Source organism: Lathyrus oleraceus, chromosome 7 (genome assembly GCF_024323335.1).
Source record: "Lathyrus oleraceus cultivar Zhongwan6 chromosome 7, CAAS_Psat_ZW6_1.0, whole genome shotgun sequence".
Classification (NCBI taxonomy): domain Eukaryota; kingdom Viridiplantae; phylum Streptophyta; class Magnoliopsida; order Fabales; family Fabaceae; genus Lathyrus; species Lathyrus oleraceus.
In genome coordinates, this window is record NC_066585.1 from 120,431,797 (window position 1) to 120,445,674 (window position 13,878).

At 35.6% G+C, this 13,878-nt stretch overlaps 1 protein-coding gene across 1 annotated transcript; it reads right to left on the reverse strand.

The window, feature by feature from the left end:
• Positions 1 to 10,282: 10,282 nt before the first annotated feature.
• Positions 10,283 to 11,684, reverse strand: LOC127103297 (large ribosomal RNA subunit accumulation protein YCED homolog 1, chloroplastic). Its single transcript, XM_051040566.1, has 2 exons — positions 11,056 to 11,684; positions 10,283 to 10,963 (listed from the first exon to the last, which is right to left on the reverse strand). The coding sequence occupies exons 1-2, from the start codon at positions 11,598 to 11,600 to the stop codon at positions 10,546 to 10,548; spliced, it is 963 nt and encodes a 320-aa protein (XP_050896523.1). The 5' UTR covers positions 11,601 to 11,684; the 3' UTR covers positions 10,283 to 10,545.
• Positions 11,685 to 13,878: the final 2,194 nt, after the last annotated feature.

The following is a 13,878-nucleotide window of genomic DNA, read 5'->3' on the forward strand; positions in this document are numbered from 1 at the left end:
CTTATATGCAATCATTCTAGTTGTTAACCTATGGCTGAGAGGGAGATGTCTGATGAGTTTGGCAAAGTTTATTGCCTATGCACCCCTGACGCCGTTATTGGAGCTTGAAGGGGGGGGGGGATACGACAAATTGTTAAGGGTTCTATTTGGAGGTGATTGGTATTCAAGGTTACAACGAAAGAGGTTGATAAGGATGTGGCATGATATATTAATGACTTCCAATTTGGGTTGGGGTATCGGGTGGTGCTAAGGCCATTTTTCACAGTGTCAACAGGGTGTTGAGCAAGCGACATGGAGATGGCTCTTTGACTATGTTCATAGTAAATTTCATGAATGCTTTCAACCTAGTAGATCGATCATCCATAGTATGAGATGTGAGGGTGAGATTCCCATATATTTCCTCGTGAATTGAGTTTCTCTATGGTTAGACAACAAGGTTATATCTTGGGGATGGACATATTATGTCAGTCACTAGGGTGAAACAAGGTGACCCGTTAGGACCAATCCTTTTTTACCTTGTGTTACACCTAGTTATTCATCCAATTAGTGACAATTGTAAGCTTCTTCTTCATGTTTGGTATCTTAATGATGGTACCATCATATGGGGATTCAAAGGAGGTGGCTAAAGCCTTTGACATCAATTGGGAGATCGGTCCATGATTAGGTCTTGAATTGAATATTCATAAAACTGAGATCTTTTGGCCTTCGTGTGATGGTAGTAAATTTCACGGGGAGTTGTTTCCTTTAGACATTGTGAGACCTATGTTGGTGATGAAGTTGCTTAGAGGGGTTGTTAGTCGAGATTAAGGTTTTATCGAGGGGTTGTCCATGAAGATAGCGGCCAGGGTTATTGAGTTAATGCATTTTCTTCCACAACAAAGAGATCCTCAGAGTGAGCTTTTTCTACTTCGTTCTTGCATGGGTATCAGCAAACTCTTTATTGGCCTTAGAACATGTTAGCCTAATTATATGGAGAAAGTAACTATTTGGTTTGATAAAGAACTGTGAAGGACAGTTGAAGACATTGTGATTGGTGGATGTCCTTTCTTCGGGGATCTTCAAGGGAATGTGTCTTCTTTACCTATTAGAGTTAGGGATTTAGTTTGTACTCAACAGTAAAGGTCACGTCATACGTGTTTTTGGCTTTTAGGGCCCAATCTTGGATGTTACAACATCATATAGAGAGAGACAGTGGGATATGTGGTATTGACCTTGATTTTGACAAATTTTTGGAAGGTCTTAGGTTGTGATTCTAAAATTTGACCTTAGCGGTTTTACTAGAAAGAACATCGTCCCTCCTAAAGCATAACATGTTTTGGCAAGTTCCATTTTTAGTAAAAGTGTTTAGAACATGGATGTAAAGTTTGATATGACTACAAGTTAGAAAGTATTTTTTTGATTGTTTGCAAGTAGCACATGCTCGAGATTTTCTCCTTGTTGCCCCTATTGATGGTCTATGTCAACATATGTCCCTAATAGACTAACGTATCATCCTTAAATATCGGGTTATGATTCCTTTATTTCCCGTTGACGAGGTTCTCCATGTTTGTTGTAAGGCGTGCTTGGATACATTTGAGAAACGCCTCATTCATTGTATGGAACTTCTAGGATTCAAATACCAACATGAATTTGTTAGGGATGTCTTATTCAATATATTTAGGAGTGTCGAGAATTATGTGAAGAAAGAGGCGCATGCGAATTTCTTGACTGACTCACATGAGGGGAGATCGACACTCAGGCTAGAAATATTCTGGTGTACCGGTGGGTAGTGTTAAGAATAATAAGTCAAGTGTGAGTTGAAGTCTCACATTGGTTATAAATATGAAGACTTGAGCATTTATAAGTGGGAGAATCCACACACCTATAGCCTTAAGATTTTAGGTGAATATGTGGTGTCTCTTTCACTTATGTGTTGCTCTTAGCCCAATGTTGATGCTCCTTCTCATGATCCAACAACTGGTATCAGAGTCTTTGGTTAGAATAAAGGGACTGACTTACTTGTATCGAAATGCCTAGGAAAAAGTGTCTCGTTGTTCGATCAATATCTATTCGCTTAGGAAAAGGTGTCTCATTAATTTAATCTAATAATTTTTGGTGGTTAAATGCCTGATATATATATATATATATATATATATATATATATATATATATATATATATATATATATATATATATATATATATATATATATATATATATATATATATATATATATATATATATATATATATACCGTTTCTCCCAAAAATTAAAAAATATATTTTTTTTAATATTTAATTTTAATATGATGAAATATGAAACATTTTTTCTTTTTCTAAGTAGATTTTTTCATATTTTAAAAGGCTGAAACAATTAATTATTTTAGAGACTTTACTCTTAAATCGACTTTTAGATTTAAATAAGAATTTGCTAAAATTAACATAATTAATTATGTTATTAACATTTATTCTTTTAAAAAATTAAATTGAAATTGATGATTACTAAAACTATACATTGTAGTATCTTCAAAACATTCAAACAAAAGAAAGATTATGTAAATAAAACAAAAAAGAGTCACCATGAAAAAGAAAGGAAAGAGCAAAAAATGGACATAACAATAGAGAATCCTCAAGTAGCAATTCAAATCATGTCAGAAAGTTTTTCTTTGATTTGAATTCAACAAAGATACTAAAACCTCTAAAATTTATAATTGCTCCACAAATATTCTTATAAAAATATCATAATTTGATCAAGTCAACACTTATTTTTAGTGAGAGCAAAAATAAATTATTCACTAGTAACAAAAAAAAAAGCAGATGGAGGCACCTACCATATAATTAATGATCAAAAAGTGAGTGTAGTTTTAATTGTGACGTAGCTATTGGGCAGGCATATATGCGAGCTAATCAGGTAAAGAAGAGATACACGTGGAAAATGATGAATGAACAATAGTCCAGTCGCTTTAGCTTCTTTTTTGCGTTTTCACGTGTCATAACATTTCTTTTCTTTGGTGCCAGCCGTGCTTCTTTTAATGATTTTTTTTTTAATAATCATTATTTAAAAAAAAAATCAAAATAACATTTTTTTTATTTTTTCTCTCAAAATAACTACATTTCAAATCAGATGCGGCAGACGAACTGACGCATCCATTTCCGTTAAAGAGGAGGCATCAGCTTGAGTGGCGCATGCATTGGATGCCTCATGAAGAGGCGCAATGCCTCTGACGCATGCCTTTTGGCTCATGAAGAGACGTCAATGTCTCTGGCGCCTACATGTCTTGACATGTAAGACGCTCAGCCCTTTGACGCATGCATTTTTTAGCTCATCTGTATAAATACCTCGCCCTGTATGCAATATTTTTCACAACTCTTACCCTACAATCACATTTTCTTTCATTCAACTTCACTCTCCTTCAAATTTTTGAGTTTTAATCATGTCCGGATATATTCACAAGCGAAATGCCGATTTAATATTTTTCGTCGTTGCGTCTCCGATAAAGATTCGACTTTGGAATATAGATTCGTTTGAACGTCTTAATCAGACGTTGAACAGTTGGTTAGATGGAGAAATTGGAGATGGTGAAAGGATTAGAAAAATCAAATGGCTTGTGTCCACGTTCAACCAAAATGGAGAAGTGCGTGAATGGGTGGATATTAAGACTGACTGAGGCGTTCATAGGATGATGCATTACATGTTCAAAATTGTTTTGATGGTTGTAATTGCTTAGTTATTGTATTGTAGTTGTTTTAATTGTTTGTGTTGTTGTTTATGTAATAGTATTTTCCTCACAAACTTATATGAAATAAATTTAGTTTTTCATATATTACAATAGAGGTACATGTGAATTTATCTGGTTGTACTCGTTCCAACACAAGGACAGTTAGTACGATTGTGACCTGACTGACGGCATGAACTACATAATCTAACCATTTTGTTCGTCGTATCCATTTCGGTTCGAATACGGGTGCTACATGAACTACATATCTGAAGGCCATATTTGGGTCTTAATCATCAGGTTAACCATGATGATGCTGCAGTTTGGACAACAAAGACATCAATTATCCGGTTCACTACTGTGGAAATGCACCAGAGTGACCGGGTAAAATTGCAGTTCGACATGCAACAACAGATTCCAGAACCTCCGACGTGTTTGGGAGTTTGGCATCAAAAAATAGTTAATGTCCAATGGGATTATTCCGACTGGAGAGACTTTGCAAAAGAGATGTGTCGCCAATGGAGGAATTGACGACAACACATCTTAAACGAACCAGTCATCGATGGTGCAAGACCAACTCAACAATATATGGCATGGTTTAGGTCGGTAACAACACAACAATTTGTGTCTGATCCATGGTATTTGATTGATTCACGCCAACTAGCTTCGTCATCGTACGCCCAACAACAAGTCCCTGTCCAACACCAATGTCAAACCACTCCAACCCAACAACCAACCTCACACCATCAACCTACCACATACACTTAACAACCAAACACCCAACTTCGCAATCCATTCATGACATCCACCCAAACAATCAAACACGCAACATCGCAATCCATTCATGCCACTCACCCAACCACAAAACCAAGAATCAAACCCACTAACAACGATACGCTTCAACCACAACCGTCTATACCCCAGATGATTCATATGGGTCACTTCGTCGTAGCCCCCCACCAATGATCACTCAAACATCCCATCACCAAAACTCATAACCATTGTTTCACTATAGTACACCCCAGGAACCATTACTTCGTTTCCAAAATGATTCAATATCCCAATTCGGGCAACTATACCGTCCACAATCCACCCAACCCCATCGACCTAACTACGATGACATGGGCACCGAACTCCATTACGGAAGCGCCGTTGGCTAGAGCCCCCCTGTTAGCTCAAATTTTCGACGCCCACTTCAAAATTACCAAAATTGGAAAGCATGTACAACTGGCTTCGACTAAGAGGTGATTCGACCAGCTGAAGGTAGATTGGCTTAGCTGATTAAATAAAGATCAAGCTTATGGCTGAAATTTCGGAGTGGTTCCTTAAGGAGCGGTTAAAAGATAGTTTCGATCAAAGATTTGATATTTAAATAAAGGAGGGAAGAGTATCTTCATTAGAAACCGCAAGGATAAACGTGGAAGCAGAGTGAGCGAACATACGCATGCATGATTTAAGAACCCTCAGAGTGGTTATTTCGATCCAGTATAAATATAGGGTCTTAGAGTTAGAAAATGGTGTCAAATTATGTACAAAAACTTGCAAATTTACTAAGTATTCGTGTGAAGAAGAACTGTAAAACGCAGAATGTACGTTGTCTACACCATTGTTTAATCATTTCAAAGCATTACAAAGTTATCTTTACTTTCTTTTCAGAAATATCTTTCCTTGCTTTTTACTCTCAAACACTTTATTTCTTACTTCGTCGTTTACAAGTTTAAAGATCTTTAGTTCCTTTCGTTACTTTGAACTTTTACCTTACATTCTTAAAGATTCCAGCACTTACCAACCTTTTTGATTGCTTTCAATCCTTCTACAATTCCCGTCATTTACTTCTTCTTTAATAGTTCTAAATACTGATTTAAGATTGTTCTTTTGTTCAAGTCACTCTTTTGTCTTTAGTTTTTATTTAACGCTTCGATTTGACGTTTAGTTCGATCATTTATCAAGTTACGCTTACGAGAAATTTAGCACATGTCCTAGGATCATTCTGATCGATCCTGTAAGTGACCAAATTTAGAAATTTGGAAGATCAGCAGTTGCTTACCATTTTTCAAGGTAAACAAATTGGCACGCCCAATAGGACCAGTGCTAACGTTCTGTTTGATTGCTAAGTTTTATTTGAGAAAAGAATTATTTTATGCTTTTAAGAAGTGGTAAAATAGCCATAAACGATGAACGACGAACAAGGAGAGAACCACAGACGGGGATGGCGAATATGAATCCGCTAGAAACTTAGAATTCTTAAAACCCATCAACTAGCAGCATAGTGCCTCCTTCTTCTTCGATGGGGGCAAATACGGGCACGACACATGCGTCTGAAATAGTTTCGTCTATGGTGAGTTCGATGCCTACGCATTCGATCTCCCACTCTGAACCAATTCTGACTTAAGTTGGACCTAGGGGACCTCCCCATAGTCCTTCACCGATTAGGGACATCCCAAATAGGCCGTTGGTACCCCGTGGTTTGTCAATACCATTTGGCGGTCGAGAACAGCCGTATGGAATGCCAACTTCAATGATGGTCAATCTACAGAATATGGGTTCTACTTTTTCGGAACCAGCGACTAACATAAATTCACCAGTACAAGGGTCTGGGATAAACGTGGGTCGAACCAATCAGGCATTAGGTTTAAGACACCCAATACAACTACCCACTCTTACCAATAATTCTGTGGCGGCATGGAGGCAACAAATGGACGGAAGAAATCATGAAATGGTCTAGATGTTGACTCAAACTTTGGCCACTGTGCTAAATCCTTTGATTCAGAATACAACTCATACGAATCAATAGATGACAGCACAAGTGGCTCGAATGTCTGAGTTTCTTGGTATACCTCAGCACCAGCGTCCCCTGCCCATGGATTGGGTAAGAGAGAATCAAGAGCCCATGCTTGAGGAAGACCTCACCATTAACCAGATCCCACAAGATCAAGGAGGAATAATAGTACCTCCTAGGATCGAACCACACGTGCACAGGGAACCAAGGGTGTTAATGGTAAATAAAAATCAGAATGTCGATGATGTCATACGGCAAGTTCGACATGATGATGTGGCAACAAATAATAATCTAGCCACTATAGTCGAGAGAATCATAGTTCGAAATAGGGTGAATTTTGGTCTCGGAAGACCTAATTATACGTCTCCTTTGGTAGAATATGTCTTACAAACAGATTGAGCTTGCCCCCAATTTTGACGCCACCTTGTAGAAATAAAAGTATGAGATTGTACATTTCTGCATCTGATAAAACCTTAGGGAGCATGTTAGCGCAAGAGGATGATAATGGTGTCGAGAGAGTTATTAATCACCTCAACAGGGTTTTAAACGATGCAGAAACTAGGTATAACATGATCGAAAAGTTATGTTTATGCTTATATTTCTCTTGTACAAAATTGAAACATTATATCAAACCTGTTGATGTGTATGTTTCATCTCATTATGATATTATTAAACATATGTTATCTAAACCAATTTTGCATAGTCGAATTGGGAAATGGGCATTGGCATTGACTGAATTTTCCTTAACATATATGCCATTAAAAGCTGCGAAAGGCCAAGTAGTAGCAGACTTTATAGTCGATCACTCCATTGACGTCGCCGCTTTGAACTATGTTGAATTAGGGCCGTGGAAGCTATACTTCGACGGATCTAGCCATAAAAATGGCACAGGTGTCGGAGTCGTAATTATTTCTCCAAATAAAATTCCAATGACATTCCAATATAAAGTAGAAGGTATTTATTCAAATAACGAAGCTGAATACGAAGCCCTCATAGCAGGACTTGAAATGTTGTTGGAATTGGGGGCAACTCAGGTCGAGATAATGGGAGACTCAGAAATATCTTTCATTGCTTTTTACTCCCAAACACTTTATTTCTTACTTCGTCATTTACAAGTTTAAAGATCTTTAGTTCCTTTCGTTACTTTGAACTTTTACCTTACATTCTTAAAGATTCCAGCACTTACCAACCTTTAAATAGGGGGACGTTTCGATCGGGTCGGTCATTAAATTTGTGTCAATCCATGTAACATGAATAAATTTTTTTTTTACATTATATTTTATTATTTAATAAATTTTTTTAAAAAAAATTAAAAAATTAAAAAAATAAAAATAATACAAGGATGTATGCGCCAGATGAATTGGCGCATGCACCACATGTCAAACGTATGCGCCAGAGGCATTGCCGTCTTTTCATGAGGCATCCAATGTACGCGTCACTCAAATTGGCGCCTCCTCTTTAGGAGAAATGGATGTGTCAGTTCATCTGCCGCATCTGTTTTGAAAGGTGGTTATTTTTGAAAAAAAATTAAAAAAATTATTATTTTGGATTTTTTTTTTGTAAATATTGGTTATTTAAAAAAAAAAATCTCTTTTAATATTAAGATTTCACAATAGTAGTACTAACATATGAATAGGCAAAATCTGTTTAATTTTTAAGGATATGTTTGGATTGGTGGTATGGGATGAAATGAAATGAAATTGAGTGATTTTTAATTAGATTCCATTGTTTGGATTTGTAAATAATGGATAGAATGGAATGGAACATGATGGAACCCATTCCATCCAAATCTCTATTTTTTGTTCCATCCAATTTGGAGTGTATGTAATGGAATGAGACATTTCTAATAAAGTAACCAAACAATGGAGTATGATCTATATTCCATTCCGCTCCGCTCCGTTATGTTCCATCAATCCAAACATAGCCTAATATACCATATCTTTAAAGTGTTCATAAGCATTTTCTCTTAGTTGAATTTCTCGAAATTACAACTTTTGATTATTTTCCGACCATTGTCACCTGCACTCACTAAATTAAAATAATTAACATACAATTTGTCCTTCTCATTATCTTTTCCTCGTATCTTTACGGTCTCTTTGGTGAATCAATTTATAAACGTTTGTATGGTTTATTTTTTCTTTTGTTAAATTCGGTTGAGAATTGTTAATGTCGGTGGGTTGCCATTTCTTGGTTGTGAATTGGATGGTAAAAAACTCTTTCCATGAGTTTATGTTACTGTCAGATAGGATCTTGAATCACATCATGACGACTCCTTTAAGGGTTAGAACTAATAGTTTACACTTCATTGGGTCTCGAGCGTGATGATAATCAAACATAGTATCCATGTATTTGATGTGCTCGTCTGGATCTCCAATCCCATTGTATATGTTTAACATCACGAGTTTTTTTGGGAGACTTTGGGATTCGATTGTCGAGAGTATTCTTAGAGAGTGGATTCATTTTTAGTTCAGGAACTTGCCTCATATGGTCATGTAGGTTTTCCCTCTAGGTAATAGCGTGGTGGCAATCGGTGAGGATGTCATGCTCCCGGAGAGTATGAATGTTGCCTCTTCATTCAGAATTAGGTCGAAGAGACCATTGTTCTAGATATTGAAAATGATTTGGCAACTTAGGAGGATTGGTTATGTCATGGCTCCTCGGTTGTCGTGTGACGCCGCTTTGCGCAAAGAATAGTCTTTAAAATAAACTCACAACAAGGTTTCTTCAATTTTGAGGAGTCTATCGGCCATTAAATGTGAGTTCCGTTATTGTACTAATTTGTAGACGTTACTGAGCAACTCGTCTTCTCCTTGCATGCCTAGGTTGACTTAGAGTTGTTAGAGGCTTTGGAATTCAATTTTTTTATTACTTGACACAATCGTGATTTTGCAGTTCACACACGATCAGTAACAAATGTTGTAAAAAACAAATTGTTCTTTCTATTCTCTGGATATGTTAACCTCCTTTAATTTTGACATCCAAATTCTCTTTATATTCCCATTCCCATGTTGCCACATTTCCTGCACTTGACATGAGACTTCCACCAACAATCTTCTTTGAGGATGGTTTGTTTTTTATAGTGTGGACATGGCGGAAAAGTCTCGTAGTTTTGCAAACAAAGGTCTAATTCTTGAATGTAATTGTGACATTACTTGCACAACTACTAAAAAAAACTACATTAGTATATAGAGGGTGATAATTTTATTCATTTTTTTTTTAAAGATCTTGATGATCAATATTCATTTTTGTCTGATCTCAGATTATGCTAATGGACCCACTCCACCAAAATATGCAAAGTTTATTTCTGGTTTGTTTATAGCAAGAATGCAATTTCTTCCGAGATCCAAACTTTTTCTAACATTAATTCTCAAAGTAGGGGAGGCCCGATTTCTTGTGGAAGAGGTTATATAGGTGGTCGATTTTTTTGGTGGCAGGGGTCAAGGCACTAAAGTTTGCACTCATTGTAGCATGACCAACCAAACTATCCATACATGTTTTAAGAAACATGACTTTCCACCTCACAGACGTTGTAATCAACAATTACACTATTGGCGATGGACATGGAGGTGACTCACAATCTGAGATCAATGAAGAACTTCATAATGAACAAGATCAAGGCTCATTGATGCTCAAACCAAAACAACACAAGGCCTTTGCTATCATTTCTTCAAGGCTCATCCATATTGCAACCTCATAGTTTAAATCACATAATGTCTAATTCAAATCTAAATTTAATTTAATTTACGTATCTAAATTATACACTCAAATGCCAACTAATTCATATTAAGATTTGACAACAGAACAACATATGAACAAGCAAATTTCAAGCACAATTAAATCCAATCGAGTCAACTACGGTTCATACCAATTGGATTCACAAATAGAGTTTTGTTAAAATTTTGCTAACAAGTGCTACACAAAGCTAAGGATTAAAGATAAAAATTCTCTGAAAATTTCTGTTAAAAATAACAAGTGCTATCATGACTATGATTGTATGAAACTCTAAGCATTACATCAAACCAGCAAAAGATGATTCTGATTCAGCACTGTCAGAAAATCTCAAACATGAACTTCATGATTGTTTCGATTGTAACTTCTCTTTTAAATTCCAAAACGGGCTAAAGCCGTCATCTTCCGCTTCCTCTTTGTTGCTACAACTGCAACTCCCGGCGTTTAAGTCTTTACCACAATTCCAGCAGATGCCTTTGCACCCAGGATCACATACTAAACTTAAGACGATCTCAACATACACCCTGTCTCTTATGTTTTTTGAAATGTCAATTTCTGTCTCCGTGCGAGGAAAATGTAGTTGATCGTCCGGATCAATTAAGGCATCTTCGTCATCCTCTTGGCTTTTTCCAAGAGTTTTAATTTGGTCTACCCCGTAAATAACACCCAAATCATTAATCCCTGGATCAACAACAGGTGGTTCATCGGTGAGTAAAAGCGAGAACTCGGAGAATATCCCCTCCGCAAATGGGTCGCCACACCTTCAATAGAAAATCACATTGAAACATGTTATTTTGATTACTTGAATCAAACTCGTCATTTGAAACAAAAGGTAAATTAGTGAGAAAGGTACCTATTACAGAGAAGTGTGATGCAAGTTTTGATGATCCCATCAAGCCTCAATTTCTTCTTTTTCCTGGTAACATCAATAGAAATCTGAACAGGAGTTCCATTAGGATAATCCTTGACTGATTTCGCAATTCGCAATCCCATAACAGAAGCTTTTTTCTTTGAAAGATCAGTTGAAATTCTTGCTAAACCTAATCTCTCCAAAGTAGTGCAATACTCGAGATGTAAAACGGAGGCATTTCTCTTGTATATAACTGCACCTTCCCATGGCGTCCCAGGATCCTTAACTTTTTGTTTAATATCAATATCTTCTTCATCAATCCAATTGTAGGTCCTAGAGTATTCTTCGGTGTCAGAACCATGATCGTGCTCTGAGCATCTTGATGAAAATGAAAATTTGTGTTTAAAGTGTGAGGCTGTGTGGCTTGTTTTAAGAAGGGGAAAAGGGGTGAATGAATTAGAGGAAAACCTTGTTGGGGAATTTGAATGGTGGGTTTTCCATTGAGAAAAACACAAAGGGGTTGCGGAAGAAGGGGCGAAAAGTGGCATTTTTAGGTTTCAATTAAGAGAGGAGAAAAAAATGGGTTGCAGAAGATGAGGATGGAACAAAAGATAAGTGGATATAACCTGCCAACCCTATACCTGGCCCCTACATATTTGCATAATAACAAAAATGTCCTTTGTATTTTTTACTAATCAAAAATTATATTTGGTCAATAATTTTTATTTTTTTAAAACAGTAATTTTTTAATTTTTGGTAGTTAAAGGCGAAAATTCTGATTAAATATTTTTTTATATTTTATAAAATATTTGTATTTATATCGGAAATATAAGAAAATATCGAATTTTTTTGAAAATACCGATAATTGTCTGAAAATATCAACAAAAAAAAGATATCGGCATTTTTGAAAACATCATGTAAGCATAAAAAATTATCTGTTATTTTCAAAATTTTGGTATACCATAGTTTTCGCTTACATTCAAATAATCGGATAGTTCATATTTTACTTGTGTGGTCTAGAACCGAAAGGCGCGCCTATATATTCATGTATAGATTATATGCAGCTCGTCATCATTGACATAACGTGTATGTTTTCTTTTTAACCTGCTCAAAGTTTAAAGGTTTTCCCGTCCTTATAAAGAAGGGTTTGTTGCTGCTTTGACTAATAAAGTCACTAATTTAGGAAACACAATAACGAATAGGTACATGGATGTGAGTTTGATGTTAAATTATGGTTCCAAAATCACCTAAATAGTTTATTAAATAGTTTAATAATTTCATATAAATTTGTAGAACTCTTATTGTCACATAATTCTAGAACCACTTATGTAATATATAAATGTGTGTGATACGGTGAACTGACGTTGTGTTTTTACTTTGAAAAGCAATGTTGCGGACAGCAAGAGTCGCCACTGACTTTTCTTTTATCCAATAAGGAAAGGCGGAAAAGAACAGGAAAGACCTTGATTAGATTTTGAGTTCGGGAGGTACATTATACAAAGGGAAGGTGTTAGCACCCTTTGTATCCATGGTTATCCATGGGCTCTTAATTGCTTAACTCACTTATGTTTTCCTTGTTTGAGAAAGTGTTTGAGAAATGTGGTGTATTTAGAAAATATTTTGAAAGGAGAGTTTAACTTTGTAATGATTCTTGTACGAATGTATACAAAGTGTTTATCTCGTTTGATTTTGAAAGATGTTTAGAAAAGATTATATCTCCTTTTAAATCAAACGAGATAAACACTTTGTATACATTCGTACAAGAATCATTACAAAGTTAAACTCTCCTTTCAAAATATTTTCTAAATACACCACATTTCTCAAACACTTTCTCAAACAAGGAAAACATAAGTGACTTAAGCAATTAAGAGCCCATGGATAACCATGGATACAAAGGGTGCTAACACCTTCCCTTTGTATAATGTACCTCCCGAACTCAAAATCTAATCAAGGTTTTTCCTGTTCTTTTCCGCCTTTCCTTATTGGATAAAAGAAAAGTCAGTGGCGACTCTTGCTGTCCGCAACATTGCTTTTCAAAGAAAAAACACAACGTCAGTTCATCGTATCACACACATTTATATATTACATAAGTGGTTCTAGAATTATGTGACAATAAGAGTTCTACAAATTTATATGAAATTATTAAACTATTTAATGAACTATTTAGGTGATTTTGGAACCATAATTTAACATCAAACTCACATCCATGTACCTATTCGTTATTGTGTTTCCTAAATTAGTGACTTTATTAGTCAAAGCAGCAACAAACCTTTCTTTATAAGGACGGGAAAACCTTTAAACTTTGAGCAGGTTAAAAAGAAAACATACACGTTATGTCAGTGATGACGAGCTGCATATAATCTATACATGAAAAATAAGACTACGCTATTACATGGCTTCGGGATGGGGTACATAATTTAAAAGGAGATATAAAATATCTAAATCTTAATTAACGAGTACAAAATTAAATAATATATGAAAATTTAATTAATAAACTAGATTAAATTATATCCTAGTTTAAATAACTAATATAATATATTAATTAGAAAATTAATTAATGGATTTTATTTTAATAATAGAAAAATAGTGGTGAATTAATTATAGTGGAAAGGGAGTAAACATAGTAAAAACACTGAAAAGCTAAAAAATAGGTCCTGGGGGCTCAAACCCAGGACCTCTACGTTGCAGTGACGGGGGAGCTACCAACGAGTCATGTTGGTCCATTCGTTATTTATTCGCCTTCATTAAAATATATATTAATTCTACATGGATTTTTCCATTTTGATACAACACCACCATGCATGTTACAACTTTCTCTCTTACGGC

Bases quoted from the DNA above. Each gene is read 5' to 3' on its own strand.
- LOC127103297 (XM_051040566.1), bottom strand. From the start codon at position 11,600: ATGCCACTTTTCGCCCCTTCTTCCGCAACCCCTTTGTGTTTTTCTCAA. The intron at 10,964-11,055 runs GTACCTTTCTCA...TTTCTATTGAAG, and splicing joins ATCACACTTCTCTGTAATAG to GTGTGGCGACCCATTTGCGG.